Below are 17,971 nucleotides of genomic sequence, written 5' to 3' on the forward strand. Positions count from 1 at the left end.
TCTATTGAAAACCAACAAAGCTAAATAGGCTATCTTAAGCAAAGATCCGATCTGCTTTCAGTGTTTGGTGAAATGCAGGCGAAGTTACCGTCTTGTGCTTAGTTTTTAAAGAACAACATAAATGCACTGGAAATGTGATCATTTGATAAACATGTTGATGCCAATATATTTTTGCCTAAATGCAATAAACTCACCAGTAAGTGATGCAAGTTGACAATGGGAGGTAAAAAGAATATCTTGGGGATGTTGGTGGGAGGCAACGGGGAAACAGCTAACGTTCATAATGTCTAGTGAATTCCTGTGTATTTGAAATGTCAAAGAAAATGTGATGTGTTTCTCTAAATTGTGTCTCTCTCTACATGTATAAATGAACAGACGCAGATAGAGCTCAAAAACATGGCATGGATGAATTTATCTCTTCCAACCCCTGTAACTTTGACCACGCTTCCCTCTTTGAGATGGTACAACGCCTTACTTTGGATCACAGACTTAATGATTCCTATTCTTGCCTGGCAAGTATATTCTTTGGTCTACAGCAATTTAAACATAACATTTTTTTTTCATTTAAATATTTATCTACCTTTATGTCAGAAGCTCTTTTCTCCATTACAGAATCCCTTTAACAATTATAAATGTGTTCCCGATTTCCTGGGTTGAGATAGTTTTACTTACCAAAGAAACAAGACTGAGCGGGAGGAAGTTATCAGTAGAAACAGATCCAATTCCCCAGCCTCCCTATCTTAGCTTCCCCCTTTTCAGCTGCTACATGAGAAATATTCCCAAGAGGGTAATCGAGTTTGGCACCTGCTTGTGGAGAACTTGTAAAAATTGCCTCAGTAGCTTAGAGTTTAAGATGCCCTTCCCTCCCCATCCCAGATCTGGTAATTCTATCTCATTAAATGAATGTATTCTCTTTGTGTATTTTCTTAAAGGTTAAAATGATTTGTAAATAAACTTTATTTTTCATAAGCTAAATTGATTTGGGTTTGTTTGTTTGGATGGCTTTTTTTTTTTTTCTTCACAATATTCACAGCATTTTTTCACCCTTTGAGGGAATTTTTTATGGTGCTTTAGTTATTTGGAAATTCAGCTATCTATCCAGCAGGAGTATCAATATTTCCTGAAATCCTATTTTAAAGCTAGATTTAAATGATTTAAATGATTTAAATTCAAGGGAGTGCTATTATATCTTTATTGGATTTCTGAAGATACATTTTTGGCTTTAAACTATCAAATTCAAAAGCCTAAAAAAGACCCAATTTACTTCCTTCTCAAGCCATAAATTGTTATTTCATTTCTTAAAAGTAAATGCTATTAATCCCACTTTATAGATGAGAAAGATGAGGGAAAATGATGAAATGTCTTTATACAGAGGAAAATTCTCATCCCTGATTCTAAACACTGAAGTTGAGAAATATATGTCTATATAATATTTATACTACATAATAACTAAGGTTAACATATTACTGATACTAATACGTAAAATGACAATCTCTTTCTTTTTTCTAATTTTTAAATTTCTCTATTTTTTGTACCAAAAGCCAAGATATAAAAAAATGTAGATAAAATAGTCTTAAAAACAGAAACAGAATTATGTGGAATAATTTATTAATCTGTATCTCATGAAAGATTCATTGATTATCTCAGGTTTAGAATTCCTTCATCAAAAGAATCTGAACTTTGCCAAATTGGAAGGGAACACATCATTTTGACTTTAAAAAAAAAAAAAAAAAAGTAAAAAGCTTACCTTGCATTGCAAGGCAATTTTTCTCAAATGTGTTTTGTACAATTACGTGATTGTTCACATAATTATAAATGGCATTCATGAAACTTGTAAGAATATGCCTTTGAACTTAAATCATTCCCTTTTATATGTAATTACTATTCCCTTAAGGAATTTTTTTGAGGTATATTATTTTCAAGACTTTTTCACATTATCATTTTTTAAAACAATTTTCTTTGAGATTCACTGTGAAGGAGAGTTTATAAATGCTTTCTTAAAAAATTTAACCAGAAATGAAATATTAAAACTTGCTTTCCATTAGTTACTTATAGGCTTAAAATTATGGTCCAGAATCTAAAATTAATTATGAATAGCATAAAATAGCTTCCTTCCCTGTTTGTATACCTGTATATATTAGTCATTATTCCAAAATTTCAGAAAATAACAGAAATTAAAAAGGACCTTATCTCCTGCCTCTATATATTCCATTTTCTCATTATTACAATCTTTTTTTCAGTTAGTTTTGGAGACCGACCAGCAGGGATACATAAATTTTTCTGTGTCTTCGACTGAGTTCCTAATTGATATTTCTTCAACTCTTTTCAAAGCAGCTATTTTGGCATCTACAAAAGACTTGGTGTCATCTGAGTCGTAGAAAATATATTTTAATCTTTCACAGCAGTGTTGTTTCTAAGATTTAGCATTTGGGGTAGCAGATGGAGTGGCAAAGAAGTTGCCTATAGGGGCAGCCCACTGCCTCGACTACTCTCCGCCCTCTGCAGTAACTTATAATTTGAAATAGGAAAGATGCCGTCTTTCGTTGGATGCATCACTGAGCTGCATGTTGTCAATTGAAGATTCCCAGATCCCTAATACAAGATTAGAGTGTTGCAAAGGCCTCTCTCGCTGTACTTCTGTGGCCTCTACCTGCTCCCTAGTCACTTTCTGTTTTTGCCTTTTCTCTCCCAAGATGGAGCAGTATTCAATGGATGACTCAGAGAAGACCCTCCAAGTAAAATTAAGTTTATATTTAAAATAGCCCCAAATTTCCAGCTTACAAAGTACCACCTAAATTGGTTTATTTCTTTCTTTGAACAGACACTGAAACCAGAAAACACAATTTTATTTCAGGCTCTGCTCAAGGGTGACCTTGAGTGGCAACTCACTTGGCCTTTCTGAGCACCTGTTTTCTTAAGTGCATAATGGGGCTAGCAATTTGCATACCATCATGCCACCAAACCTGCTCTAAATTGGAGATCTGAATTCCCATTCTCTTGTGTAGCAGAGTTTGGACTGGTCCCATAGCAAGCAGTAAATAATAAGAATACAAACAATTATCAGAAGAGAAAATAAAACTGTAAACCAGACACAAGAAGTTCCTCTCAGTTTAGTGGAATTACATCTGATTCACAACTTGAAAACTAAGTCATGCTGTTCTCTTTGGAGAGTTGTGTTATTACCTTCATTTAAAAATTTTAAAAACACTCCTTCCAAATTGAAAGGATTTATGAAGTCCTGGCATGTATGTAGACCAACCCTAAAATTTCTTCATGCTCTAGAGTAGAGAAAACAAGAAGACTTGGAATAAGACAGAGCTAGATTTGAGTCCTGCCTCTGTTTTGTATTATCTTTGTGAGTCACTTCACCACCAGGGTTTCCATTTTCTTGTCTGTAAAATAAACCTTCTCTGTCTACCTTACAGAGTTGCTATAGGGCTCAACTGAAAGTTCTCTGTTAAGTGTAAAGCTCTATATCAATGTAGAACATTAATGTTATGATTTCCTCTTACCAGTAGCCACGACTTTGCCACATCCCCACCCCAATACTCCTTTAACGTGTATGGTTCAGTGTTTGAGCAGTAGGTGAGACTCTGTTTCTGGAACCAAGCTGTCTGCTAATCCAGCTCCATAACTCACTAGGAAATTTTATGCCCTCCTGAACTCGATCTTTCCATCTTTACAACAGGGATAACAGAATGTACCTCATAGGTCCATTATGAGGACTAAACCACAATGTGCTGTGCATAGTGGCTGGCACATAATAGGCAATCAAGGAGTGTTAGCTCTGGCTATTTTTCAGTCCCCTTCTCTAGCCACTCCCAACTCTAGCAGCTCTCCAGAAAACAACCTGTATTTAAAAGAAAGTCTCTCCTTTATTCTTTATATAGGGCTGGTTCAGTCCTGGCCAGGTGTTTGTACTAGACGAGTATTGCGCCCGAAATGGAGTCCGAGGGTGTCACCGACATCTCTGCTACCTCAGAGACTTGCTTGAACGGGCAGAAAATGGCGCCATGATCGACCCCACCCTTCTTCACTACAGCTTTGCCTTCTGTGCATCCCATGTCCATGGGAACAGGTAAGTGTGTGTTCGTGTGTCTAGAGGTGATCCTTAAGAAATGGTACTGGCAATGGTTTATGGCTAGTCTTGCTTTTAGGATCTGCCTGTCCTCATTCCTTCAGTAGTATGTGCACACGTACACACACACACACACACACAAAGGGCACTAACTTTCTTCTCCTTTCAAGAAGCTTAAAATAAATTGCAAGCAGGGCTTTCTAGGGCAAGCTCGGAAGTTAGACCAATCTAGGTTCAAATCATAGTTCTTCCATTTACTAGCAATAACCTGGTTGGTAATTAAACCCTTTGTGCCACGGTTTTCTCATCTGTAAAATGGGATGATTGTATACCCCTGGGGTTGTTGAGAGAAAGCAAGTACATATAAAGGGCTCAGTATAGTGCCTGAAACATGGCAAAAACAATAAATATTTGCCTTTGTTTTTGTTATTTATTTCATAATTGCTTAATGATTATGTCCTTAGTGTCAGTCACTCTGATACACATTTAATATGTGTGGTGAGTAAAAGCCAGACATCAAACAAGGGCAGAGTTACATTCAGATTGGTGCTCTGACTCTGAGGAAAGGGAATAAAATTCCATGACAAAATTTAATAAAGAAACATGACTCAGATGGAATGGCAAGATGGCAAGGAGGACCTCCCTGAGGAAGTGATGCTGGAGCTGAGAACTAAAGCATGTGTAGGAGTTGAGTGGTTCCAGGCAAAAGGAACAGCATGTACAAATGTCCTGCAGAAGGAGGAAGCCAAGTACATTTCCAGAGCTGAAGCAAGCTAGGTGAAGCTGGAAGGCAAAGATGATGACAGCACTTTTAATTTAGCCATAGAGCCTGGAAGAACTTTTGAGATCACAGTCTAATCAACCCCCTCATTTTGTAGATTTCATATACAAGCCCAGAACCTCAAGTCTCCTGACTCTGTACTAAGTACTCTCTTCCTTTAGACCTTGCCCAGCTGCTGGAGGAAAAGATCCATGTTCTGAATAATGCAAAGCAGCAAATAATTTAAGAACATTGCCATTTGGCTCTGGAGACATGGAATAAATTTCCACACTGCCACAGCCAGTTTACTATCTCAATGTATGTAGCCTTGCATTAGTATAAAGACAAGCCTATATTATCCCAAAGCTACCCAACCAACAGCCAGTGAAGCCACACCCAGGAAACACTAGGTGGCTTCAGAAACCCAGCCTCAGATGCAAAAGTCGCTGCTCTGGAGAAATCCACATGTGGGAGAATCCAAAATTGACTACATTTATTTTAAATCAGAACTGTGTCAGTCATCTTCATCTTTCCAAGCTATGCAACTAAAATCTCTGTAGGATTTTTTCTGTGCTTTTCCTCCTTCTAGCACTGGTATATTTTTATGAAATGCAACTTCAACATTTAGAGCTAGATAACAATAGCATTGTAGGTTTGAATATTTAACAGGCAACAAGGTTATCATCACCTCCCATTGTTGTAAGGTTTGCTAGCCCAGCACGTGACCTTTTATTTGCATAAAAGATACTCATGAAAACTCTGATACCTGGGGGGTATCTGTGCATAATTCTGCTTTTTATAAATATGTACACTTTGATGACTATCTGTTACAGCCTCTTGGACTGAATTTTTTAAAGAGAGAGAGAGAGAGAAGTTGCATTATATTCTCTGGGTTGTCACACTGTATTCTACATATGTTACTGAATAAGAAAGTGTTATAAAATAATGAAGTGTTTTTGTAAACTCCCTGGTAAACATCATCATGAATTATGATACACATTGTCTGGATTTCATATTGTAAGACTGCCACTTGATTCACAGTTAGGTTTATACATCTTGTCATGGAAACAGTTTTGGATATCTTATTTTCTTTTCAGTTCTGATTTTCCTTATGCAAGTTTGCATCTTTTTTTCTTATTATTTTAGTTTGAATGCATTTGCGCCTGCTTTTTCATGCACCCTTCTTTTTCTTTCTTTTGTTTGTGCATGTGCGCGTGCTCTTGATTCTCCTATGGCTGGCCACACTCTGTGCATGCCTCATGCGACCACCCCCTCTCCAAAGTCAACAAATGCATGTGTACCTTAGTGGGCTGCCACCAAATGCAGACACTGAAGGGAGCAAAACTCCCTCCCCACCTGAACCAGAGGCTAAAAAAGATACCAAAAAGGAATCCAAAAAAAGAAAAGATTCCAAAACCCAGGCAAATCAAGAGCCGAAAAGGTAAGAAGTTACATGTGTATTGGCTTGTGTTTGTGATATCTTTACCCTTTCCCCAAGCCTCCATCCATGCCATCACTTCCACTTTTGCAAGCTTTGAGTATTCCTAAAGTCTCTCTTTCTTTAAGCATTTTCAAAGGTGCAATTTAAAAAAAAAATTCTAGCAATGGGCAAAAATACCATGTATTGGGACTAAATTTGAGTCAAGTGTTCAGCAACTTTTAAAATATGTTTATATTGAAAAGAGTAATTGAGCAATATGTAAACAGAATTGTAAGTCAGATTGCTTTTTTAGTGGCATCCAGTTAGGGGCCTGGTACCTTACCAAGTCATTCATAATAAGCAACCCATGCTTTATCATTTTGAAATTATGTTTAGGGAGCAAAAAAAAATGGATTGGCATAAGATAGGCCTATGCATTTATAGTAGTGCCATCATTTTCAGCAAATACCCATTAGTTCTACATTCATCTCATAAAAAGAAATTCATCTCAAATAATGATTTATAATAATGGCACAAGATAAATTCTATTACCAAATTAATGCTTCTCAGTAGAATCACTTAAATACTGAGATCATCTTTAAGCCACTTTTAAGTTCAAAAATTTTGTTATCCTGTCCTGTTTCCTATGTCCTTTCTTTGTGGGTTTATAAATTGGCAAATTGGTGAAAATTTTTCCCTTTTAAACTAGGTTTGCTAATTATTTCCAATTTTATTCTGTGTCCTTCTTCACCTTTTATACCCTCACCCAAAATTAACACTGACAATTTAAAGTTTTTTGTTGTAGTTTTAGAACTGATGACTCTGATCCTGGCCTTGCCAAGCTACCCAAAATTCTCAAGCGTGTATGCTGTATGCTTCATCATTATAAATTTATTCACTGAATATTTCTAAGTCCTGAAATATATACAGTTCAGTTGTTGACAGGCCAAATGAAAATGCAAACTTTTGCTTTCTAGAGAATGTGGCAGGCTGTCAGTCACTATATGCGGGTCCAATAGGGAAGGTCAAAGAAAACCCTGATTCCATGGGGCCATCCATCTCCTTCACCACAATATTTAAGGATAGAGGTGAAATGCAGTTTCTGATTGTGTTTCACTGTAAAAGTTAGATCGCAAGGCAACAGTAACTTGCAGTTAGGAAGAAAGTGCTTGCAGAATGTTGTAGGTGCCTGAAGGTCAGGTCTGACACAATGACAAGGCTTCAGAGAGGAAGCCTTCCTGGCTGCTGTCCAAGGTGCTGCTTTTGGAAGGCTCAACATCCAAGGGGAGCAGAGAACAAATGGCCACTGTTAAAAGGCACACTTGCTTGAACCTGATCTATTTCTCAGGCCACGAAAAGATAACCAAAATGATCTTGACCGGTCCTATTGAGGTTTATGTGTGTGTTTCAGAATCTGTGTTTGCATTGCATTTTTTTAATAAAGAAGATATCATAATATTAAGTAGCAGTTGTGTAATATTCTACAATTTACAAAGTGCTTTCAGACATTTGCTGTAAAATGTTCAGATTAGCTATTTTTATATCCATTTTGCAGATGATGATAAAGTCAAACATCTGTAAATTTAAGTGGCAAACCTAGATGTTCTAAGTCCAAAGCTCTTTCCTTTCACACTATATCAGGACTGTACTTATATGCTGAAGACCTGAATGTTAGAGCCTATTCTGCATAAATCTGGGAGTATCAGATCCTGTTTCTGTGCCTCAGTTTTCTCATTTCTGTAAAATGAGCAGACTGAATCATAGTATCTGAAATGTCCCTTTAACCTCTAAAATTATCTTATATGGATTACAATAGCAAATGAAATAGTCCATCGTCAGGTTTCATAAATAAAAGTGTTTTCAAAGGTGCAATTTAAACAATCATACATAAAGTTTAATTAAAATAAGGATAATCACTACCATTTAATAATTACTTGCTATATTCCAGGCACGAAGTGCTGTTGATATATGGTATCTCATTTTATCCTTATTACATTCATATGAGATAAGTATCGTTATTACCCTCACCCAATAGATGAGGGCTTGAGGCTCACATAAATTCAGCCACTTGCCTGAAGCTCATAACAAATAGCTGTCTGAGCCTGATTCAAACATGGATTCTGACTTTGGCGCTTGCATTTGTAACCGCTCTACCTTCCCACCTGTCCAAGATTGGCTCTTGTATATGGTGTGAGATGCCAAACCCAGCCATTCGATATTTGTTTCAACATTTCCAGGTGAGATGCTATAGCAGTCATCTGAATTAAAGAGAAGCCTGAAGATGGCCAGAATTAACATGGCCTACCTGGAGATTTTAGCTCTGTGGAGAAAACCAGAGTTTATCTGGAGTTTTATACTACCTAAGGGGAGAGTCTCCTTTGAACACTAATTAATCGCCTTTGGGATTGGGGAAACCACATTCCAAACCTTTCACCAGCATGACCAGCATTTAGATGTGGAGATGTTATCTATTCTTTGTTCCAGATTTAAAAGTAATTAATGGCCGGGCGCAGTGGCTCATGCCTGTAATCCCAGCACTTTGGGAGACCAAGGCGGGTGGATCACGAGATCAGGAGATCGAGACCATCCTGGCTAACATGGTGAAACCCCATCTCTACTAAAAATACAAAAAAGATATATATATATATATATATATATATATATATATATATANATTTGGCGATCATGAAATCCACAGATGTAAATTGCTACATCTTCTAATTTTTAAATCAGCTTCTAAGGTTGCAGTACTTAATTCTCACCATAATATTTTTAGTATTCTTTCTAGATGACATTTAGATTAGCATCACTTTGGTCACTATCCCACAGTGACAAGGCAATCAAACAGCTCTGATGATTGCAAGTTGCGTCAATGTTCCTTGGATCCCTTTATTATTGGGATTGGAAATTTTTCTCATTTACATTATTATTTAACATTTCTTGAATGCCAGTGCTGCTCTTCACATATGGCCTGTGTAGAAAGTACATTGTATCAGCAATTAACAAATCTATAATGCCAACCGCCCCAATCCAAAGTAAGCTGCATAGATTAATGAGTAAAGCAGATGTAAGATGGCATGAATCTTAAAAATCTCTGAAAGTGTGCTCTAAAGATTTCTTTTGGGAGATGTATTTGGAGCCAAGGTGCTGCCCATGTTCCGAGACCACGTGATCCCTTGTAGGTTAAGATTTGAGTAAATAAACAATCAAATGGAACTCACTTTTCTCCTGTTACTCTGCTAGGATTCCTAAGTAAGTGGTTTCATCCTCCCAGTTGCCCAAGATAGAACCTCAAGAGCCATCCTTGACTTCTCTTTCTCCCTAGTATGTCACAACAATTCAATTTCTATATCCTGACAATGCCCTTAAGTATCTCTCAAGTACATCCATTTCTTCCTCTCTTCAATGTCACTACCATAGTTTAGGTCTCTATATTCTCTCCCCTGGACCACAATGATTGCCTTATTGACTGTGCCCTTGCCTCCAATGTTGGGCGGCCCTTTCAATCCATATCACATAATGGTTCCCTTTATTTCTTTTTGGTGAATGCCTTCCTAGTAGCAAATGAGTAACACATTTTTTTCTTTCACTCTAACTCCCTCCTCTCTCTTTCTCATACCCATGCGCACCCACACACACACACACAACGACATTATGTCTGGTGCTTCTCAGCTCTTCTTCCCACAAAGATAAAGGGCAAAAACCGTGTAGTGGGGATAGCTCTGTTTTACTGACCTCTGCATATAGCACTTTATATAGCAGGCAGGCATGGATGCAGTATAACAAACACCCCCACATTCTTGGTCTCATGTTACACACTGACCACAAGGATTATTGCACTTGTGAACATGAGCATGTCGCTAGGTGGCCTTCCAATTCTGAGCAAGGCCTTGCACATGGCTGAGTCATGCTCTCTAAATTCTAAGGAGCCAGCTTTACTTAATAGGAAGTACTTGGAAGAGAAAGTGGGAAAAATTTTCAAACAAATTTCAAGTATAAGTAGGCATCCCAGATGTCCAAGGAGAAATTCTCTTTGGAACTTGTCTCCTTTTAACCCACGTGACTCTCTTCCTGACTCTCCCCATGAGAACAGCAGATTTTCCTATTGAGACAAGAAATCTTGTGAAATATGCTAAATTACCTCTTCCATTGGTACAATCTTTCTGGCCCATAACAAACCATCAAATAATGTGTTTTTTCCTTTTAAAATTCCAACAATGTGTCTTTATCCCATGGTCATTGAATTAACTGGTACAAAAACATATTTTCAGATGTCACACCCCTTTTAGAGTGGATGTGATATCAAAAAGTCACACATACTACTGGTCTGACCACTCAGAATTGTGTATATAATGTCTTCAGAATGGAATCTAAAGATTAATTGTCTATATTTGTCTAGAAATAAAGAAACACATCTCTTATTCCTCAACGGGAAAAATCTATGTAGTGCCAATTTTTTAAATTGGTCCTCTTGGGGGTAAAATGCATGCTTTCCTGCATTTTATACAATTTCTCTAATCATCTGTTGTGTTCTTGCTTCATTCAATACCTGGACTGAGCTGGAGCCACTTTGACTAATGTCCTTGTGCCCATAGCATCCATATTCTTTGTGATTGTTCAGTAGAGAGAGACTTCTCAACTACTTTCATCCTTTAATAGAGTTAATGACACCTTCTGATACTGTTGGGTTATAACCACATATTTAGAAGAACTGTAAATAAGTCAAAACAGTCCTCACTGGTATATTTTTGCCCCTTCCAAGCCTGGTTTTGAAATTAACTAATAGCCCCAAGAAGCTATAATGCACACTTGTAATATTGTAGAAATTGCTTATTGTTGCTTCCTATCTTATTCTTTGTGATACAAACACTTTGATATATTTGTTTTAGCAGCATGTCTGAGCCCCAGGGCATCAGGGCATAATTAGAAAAGGGCATGTGCTGGAAGGAAAGGAGAGGAAGGGGTGAGGCTGGCTTTCATAATGAAGCAGTAACTATGGGATGTGAGAGCCCTAATTATAATTTATAATTAACATAGGATTGTACAAACCATATAGATGAGCAAGCAGGGATATCTCCTTTTGAGAAGATAATGCTTTGGTGCTATCTTGAAATTGTGGTTATTAATCACTTGAAAGAGACAAAGGAAAACGTTCCATGCAAGGATTAAATTCAAAGGTATCATTCTAAAACTAGAAGTAATAAAGAGTTAGTTTCTAGGAGAAGTCTTTTTCTTTTTAAGTCAGAGATTAAAAGAGGATGTTTAGTCTAAGTGTCCTATTCAGGGAGCACTGCAAAGAACATCTACTAAGATATTCTGTCCCTCTCTGTCCCTTTAAGCTCTCGTGTTTCTGGGCTGGAACAATTTCGTAGCAAGTAGGATTCAGTTATCATGCTTGTTTAAGGACATTTTCATGGATCCATAATGCGGTCTGCAGGCATGCATCCATTTGGAGAGAGAGAATATATCATGTTTACGGTGCCTGCACCAGCATATGTGGACATTTGCATTTGGAGATGAAAGTATATTCCCTCTTCAGCTGGAGTTTTACCCCTTGTTGGTAGTGACTGGAGCCTGAAAGCTGGTTGTATGCAGAGCAGTGGACCAGACACTCTTTCCTCTTCTGTTGAATTCATACATTTTTTTTTACACCTGGATTCTGCCCTTAATCACCAAATAGATGCAATATCAGAACATATAGATCATTGTAAGCTTTGAATTAATTTAGCATCCTGACCCTCTTGAAGAGACATCTTGCCTTTCAAAAGAAGGTTTTGTGGCCCAGCTTTTAACATAATATGGAGAACCATTCTAGCAAGATAATGAACTGCTAAGAATCTGTGTGCTCACCTGGGTGTGTAGTGACAATTTAATGACACTAAAGAGGTAAATTCATTTCACAAAACACACTGAATCTTGAATTCTTTGACTACACTGTTCACACTTAATTTCAAATATTAAAATGTTTCACATTAAAAACTCAGTACTTAATTATATTAATCCTATAATCGATATTAATTAATAAGCTCCAGGTCAGAAGCATTTGGGAAGAAGAAAACAATTTGCATAAGCAGTCTCTCAAAGGATGGGCAGCTGGGTTATGGTAGTTTCAATTTAACAACAACAAAAAAAAAAAAAACAGAAAAATACAACTCTAGATGTATTATTATTTGTGACATGGCTCAAGATGGGAGACTGTGAGGAGAGTGAAGATGACAGAACTGGTGCTAACCACTGTGACAAGAACTTGAAGAGCAGCCGACATGACATCTTTCTTATCATGCTGCCGAAAATGTCAACTTTGTGAAGGACAGTGAGAAAATGGTTTGCCGAAAACTTGAAAGGTGGATTCCGGAGATGCCCGCCGTGTCAGATGCGATATAGTCTACTGTGGCTGGAGAGACCCATTTCTGGCTCCAGTGATGGCCTGCAGGTGGGAGAGCTTCCAGTCTTCAGCACAGCTCCAAAAATGACTGCACTTGACCTGCATATTGTCTCAAGTTTGCGGGACCATGATATACAAGAAGTGGGTTGTTAGCCAGTGTGCAGTTAGGTGGAACCAGAGACCAGGGGCTATGTTCGCGTGTGTGTGCACACATGTGTATGGGTTTCTAAAGCTAAGTTCAAAGGCATCGTCTATTAAAATTTGGAACATTGTGAAGGAAAGGATATGGGCTTTATGAACTTACATCAAGTTCATTATAAGTAACAAAAACTAACTCTGGATAATCTAAGCAAAGGAGAATTTATTAGGATGATGCTGGGGGCCTCAAAGACAGGGAAGGGAATGCTGGAATCAAGTCAGCTATGGAAGAGTAGAAAGCAGGACTGATGCAATGGTTCTTACTGTATGTTAGAGTAACATGGGAAACCTTAAAAATGCCAATGTCAAGCTGGGCACAGTGGCTCATGCCTGTAATGCCAGCATTTTGCAAGGCTGAGGTGGGAAGATTGCTTGAGCCCAGGAGTTAGAGACCAGCCTGGGCAACATAATGAGACCTTGTGTCTGAAGAAAATAAAAACAAAATTAGCCGGGTGTGGTGGCATGCTCCTGCAGTCCCAACCTCTCAGGAGGCTGCAGTAGGAGGATCGCTTGAGCTTGAGATGTCAATGCTGCAGTGAACCGAGACTGCGCCACTGCACTCCACCTTGGACTGAATGAGACTCTGTCTTGATAGATGATTGATTGATTGATTGATTGATAAATAGATAGATAGATAGATAGATAGATAGATAGATAGATAGATAGAGCTTTGAGGATGGGACCGTTCACAATTCTAATTAACAGACGAGATCAAAAACTACTGACCTGTAAGGACAGTCTGGTCAAGGCACAGCTGCTGGAACACGCAAATTCCATCTGTTTCTTCAAGCCTTGTATCATTTATTCAATGTAAAGATTCCAGAGGAGAATGTCCTGGTAGCTGAACTGAGGCCATAGTCCACCTTAGATATGGAGTGGCTGTGAAAGGGAGGGGCTGGCCTCTAGGAAGCCCTTCAGCATTAATAGTAGGGGAAGGGCAGCTCGATTTACCCTCACACGAGAGTGGTCAGAATGTGGCTGAGGCCACTCCTCCAAATCCAGGGCTTAGAAAGTGGCAATGGATGCTAAGGAGCCTGAAAGCAAGAAGACCAGAATATTCACGGTCAGGACACAAGAGGGTGAGAGAGTCAGGCTTCTAGATAGGTGTTCTATGTAGAGACACATATCAGCCTGGAATTTTCTAGCTCGCAGTTTAAAATCCAGCTTCACCCCTCCTCTTCTTTCACTCTTTGTGTCTCCTTAAGTGAGTTAGTATTGAGAAAGGAAAAAGATGCAGAGCTAGTTTTATGACAGTTGTAGAATCACCCCCAAATATTTTCAGAAAGACAAAACAAAAGCATGGCGTCTGAAAGATACCAATATAGTTCTACTATTTATTTTGCAACCAGCACTACTTGGAATGGCACCTTGTAAACAATACAAATGCCACTTTTGGAAAGGATTCATAGTTAAATAATATCATGTATCTCTTGCAGAATACCTTGGGTTCCAAATCCACTCCAACCTAAGACAAATCAGGAACCCTGAATCAAAACCCTCTCTGCCACTGGAAGAACCACCCACCTAATATTTTTTTTTTTTCTCTAGAACAGTGGTTCTTAGAGTGTGGTCCTCGAACCAGCAGCACTAGCAGCACCAGAAAACTTGTTAGAAATACAAGTTCTCAAACCCCACCCCAGCTCTACTGAATCAACAACTTCAGGGGACCCACCAATCCAGGTTGTCACCAGGTGATGCTGTGGCTCACTCAAGTTTGAGAACCACTGCTCTAGAAAAAGTATCTTGTTGCTTCTGTGGAAAAACAGTGCTCTCCAAAGCACGAAACCTGAGTTTTTCAATTAATAACTCTATAGAAATCTATCCAAACTGTATAGTTAACACTGCCGAATTATAGGGGTCAATGAACAAGAAATTGATGTTTGACAGAATTTTCTAAAACAATGAAGCAAAATCAAACGCAAAAAGAGGATCTTTTTGCTTTTTAACTGACCTGGTTACAACCTGTGATCTTTGACAAATTGCTATTCCTGCATGTCTTTTCCTCACTTGGTAAAGCAGCATCACCTGTTACCAATACCATTTCAGAGCAATTCTGGCAGTTACAAACAAATTTACATTTTATGTCAAAATCATTCGACATCAAATTGTTTTATCACCTGCTTTTATGGGTGAACTCTGTACTTGTATCTTACAGACTTAGTCAAGTGAGTTTGTTTTATTTAAAATAGAAGTAGTCACGCTGACATGGGCGATCAAGAAGCAAATTTAAGAGACAACAACACTAATTTTTAGTTGTTTACTTTTATTGGAATAGCAAGATTAATGGTGTTCAGAAAGTAGTCCGAGGAGAGGTTATCAGGGAAGCAGAAGCTGCTATCTGATACTTTTAATAATTACAAATGGGAATCATGAGGACAAAAGGAAAAAACATAATCCAATGTTAGGTTTGTAATAATATCCTTTATAGTGAGAATTGACGGAGAAGGCCAAGCATACACTAAATGTTCAGTTTTTATCATCTCAGACACAAAGCAGAAAGCTGCCTTCTAATTGCCTAATTGCCTTAGAAGGCTTGTAGGGTAATGAATGAATGGTTTTATTCACAGAGAGATTTATCTCCTAACAATGACCACACATATCCTGGCTCTTCATGTTAAACAGTCTCCATGCTTTTTGCTGTGATACGTAAACCCTTTCTGAACTGTAAAATTATATTTAACAGCATTTTTCTCTAGGTTAATTCGCCACCAAGAAACAAAATGCTTTAAATTGCTCCATTTTTCCCCCAGTTGAGTGTGTGCATGCACATGCTAATTATATAAACAAATATGTGTTCAGTTCATTAACAAGCTGAATTTTGGTTAAAGAAATTTAAAAACCACAGCTTAAGGAAGTTGTAGATTGTAGCATATACGTGAAAAGTTACAAACAAAAGCATGATGTGTTTTGTGGAGGCCAATAAATTCATCCTGATATCTAACTGTAGATTCATGGACATTTCATGTGAAAAACTTTTGTTGTTGTTGTTAAGCATGGTAGCTTGCACCCATAATCCCAGCTACTCAAGAGGCTGAGGCAGGAGAATCACTTGAGCCCAGGAGTTCAAGGCTGCAGTGAGCTATGATCACACTGCTGCACCCCAGCCTGGACAACAGAACAAGACCCTGTCTCTTAAAAAAATGTTTAAATAAACTTTGTAAATTAACATTTGAGATTTACCAGAGAATTTGAAGACAACCTACCTGTTGTTTATCATTCTTCCTTTCCTTGGAAGAGTATGAAGAAATGGACTGAACAGGATTTTACTGTTTGGGGGTATTTTTTATAAAGTGGGGGAGAGGAAATTTTCTCATATTTCAAATAGGGTGTTTTTATTATCAAAAAAGAAGGAAAGCTGACGATTAACCCGTAACAGGAGGTACATTGCTGTCATTTGCCAAGTCTTTTGTGCAGTCAGACTGGTCTGGTATAAAGGATTTTCCCAACTTATGCTGGATCCTTGAGAAGGCCTATAAATAAGACCATTTGTTTGGTCTCAAGATGACTTGCATTTGCAAACTGAAGAATGTTCCAATAGAAGTTTTATGGTGACACACCAATCTGCAAACTGGCTCAGCCAGTAGTCAAAACAAGTCACTATGAGATCTGGGAAGCTGAAGGCTCTGAATGGGTCAGATTATCCTGCATTTAGTTTGGAACAGATAAATTTGGGCTATAAATATGTATCCTCCCTTTATATTTTCAACTTGAATGGTCCATAACAAATAGAGGATATATGTACACACCTAAAGGTGGCACAGAACCATGAGAATACAATGATCAAACTGAAATCATTTATTTAAGCTGGAGTCCTTTTTATTACAATGAGTAACGATTTGCTACAATTGGAAAATATGTGGTTTGTTCTTCAATGAATACATGAGCACTTAAATAAATCTGAACATCTGTAGTTATAAGCAGGAAATTGAGCCATTTAAGACGTTTAACACTGGGAAAGACAAACACAGGTCACCTGATTTTTGTAGGAATTTTTGTGCATAATTTAGGGACCCCAAACCCAAGCACCTACAATTTAGCAATATGGTAATACAATTACCTACACCTACAATTTACACCTACAATTTACACCTACAATTTAGCAATATGGACCAGGTGAGTGTCTGTCCCAGGTACAGAAGAAGCTGTTAGCCACCAATTGATAATGCCAGCTGTTCCAAATTTTCAAGAAAACAGAAATCAGAATTGCATTCTCAAACTTCCCCAATTTAAAAAAATGTTGGCAACTGGTTCAAATTTCTTAAAAAGCTGTGAGCCAAACCGAACAAGTTCGGGGGCTGGACTTAACCTTCAAGCCACCAGTTTGTACATTTTACCATTTCACACGAAATGAGCTACAGCTCTGCACATGTTTCCAAAATGATAACCCAAACACAACCCATCCGCTTTGGAAGCCAGCCCTGACTAGCTGGGCTTCTCCTTAGGTCACATCGATCATTGTAGTTGTTTCTCCTAAAATGGACAGTTTCCTCCTGCTAGAGATTTGATTTGATGGTGTCAGCATATGAGGTTCCCGTCATTTCATGACATGTCTTCTTTCAGGCCTGATGGAATCGGAACTGTGACTGTTGAAGAAAAGGAACGTTTTGAAGAAATCAAAGAGAGGCTCCGAGTTCTGCTGGAAAATCAGATTACACATTTTAGGTAAGGATCTGGGGCTGGAGGGTTTTAATTAGGCGATGAGAGTGGGAAGGAAAACTAAAGAGCTTAGTTTTTCCAAAACTGTAAATCTACCAGAGGATGCATTGGATATTTCGAAATAACTGAGTAGAACAAGCAAATCAATCAGACATGGTTCCGCAATAACCAGGAAACTTCGTATTCTTAAGTTCATGTTATTTCCACTTAAATAACAAATTCTTCCATGTTTGAGCTCACCCTGGTCATCAGTCTGTTATAAAATGTTGAATTTGAAGCTTCTTCAAGGGTCCTAAGTAAAAATAAATAAATAAAAAATCTTGTGAATCAGAACATAGTGAACAAGGAAGGAAGGCAGTGGTACTCCTAGGAGAGTCTCCACTTTCTCCACTACCTCAGAAACAGGACTAGCTGGCTACACAGGGAAAGAATGAACCTTGGATCAGCCTGGGTGGGTTGAATCTCCCCTGCATA

At 38.1% G+C, this 17,971-nt stretch overlaps 1 protein-coding gene across 16 annotated transcripts in view; it reads left to right on the forward strand.

The window, feature by feature from the left end:
* CADPS (calcium dependent secretion activator) overlaps positions 1-17,971 on the forward strand; it is a 489,640-nt gene that overhangs the window by 348,801 nt on the left and 122,868 nt on the right. For 13 of the 16 annotated variants that reach the window (XM_025376721.1, XM_025376718.1, XM_025376717.1 and 10 more), the window contains 3 exons: positions 376-512; positions 3,891-4,078; positions 17,402-17,503. In XM_025376721.1, the coding sequence (XP_025232506.1) occupies positions 376-512; positions 3,891-4,078; positions 17,402-17,503 (427 nt within the window). Of the gene's footprint in view, positions 1-375; positions 513-3,890; positions 4,079-6,120; positions 6,280-17,401; positions 17,504-17,971 lie in introns of all 16 variants that reach the window. The other 3 variants (XM_025376715.1, XM_025376720.1, XM_025376726.1) reach the window with 2 other exon arrangements.

This window comes from Theropithecus gelada, chromosome 2 (genome assembly GCF_003255815.1).
Source record: "Theropithecus gelada isolate Dixy chromosome 2, Tgel_1.0, whole genome shotgun sequence".
NCBI classification, from domain to species: domain Eukaryota; kingdom Metazoa; phylum Chordata; class Mammalia; order Primates; family Cercopithecidae; genus Theropithecus; species Theropithecus gelada.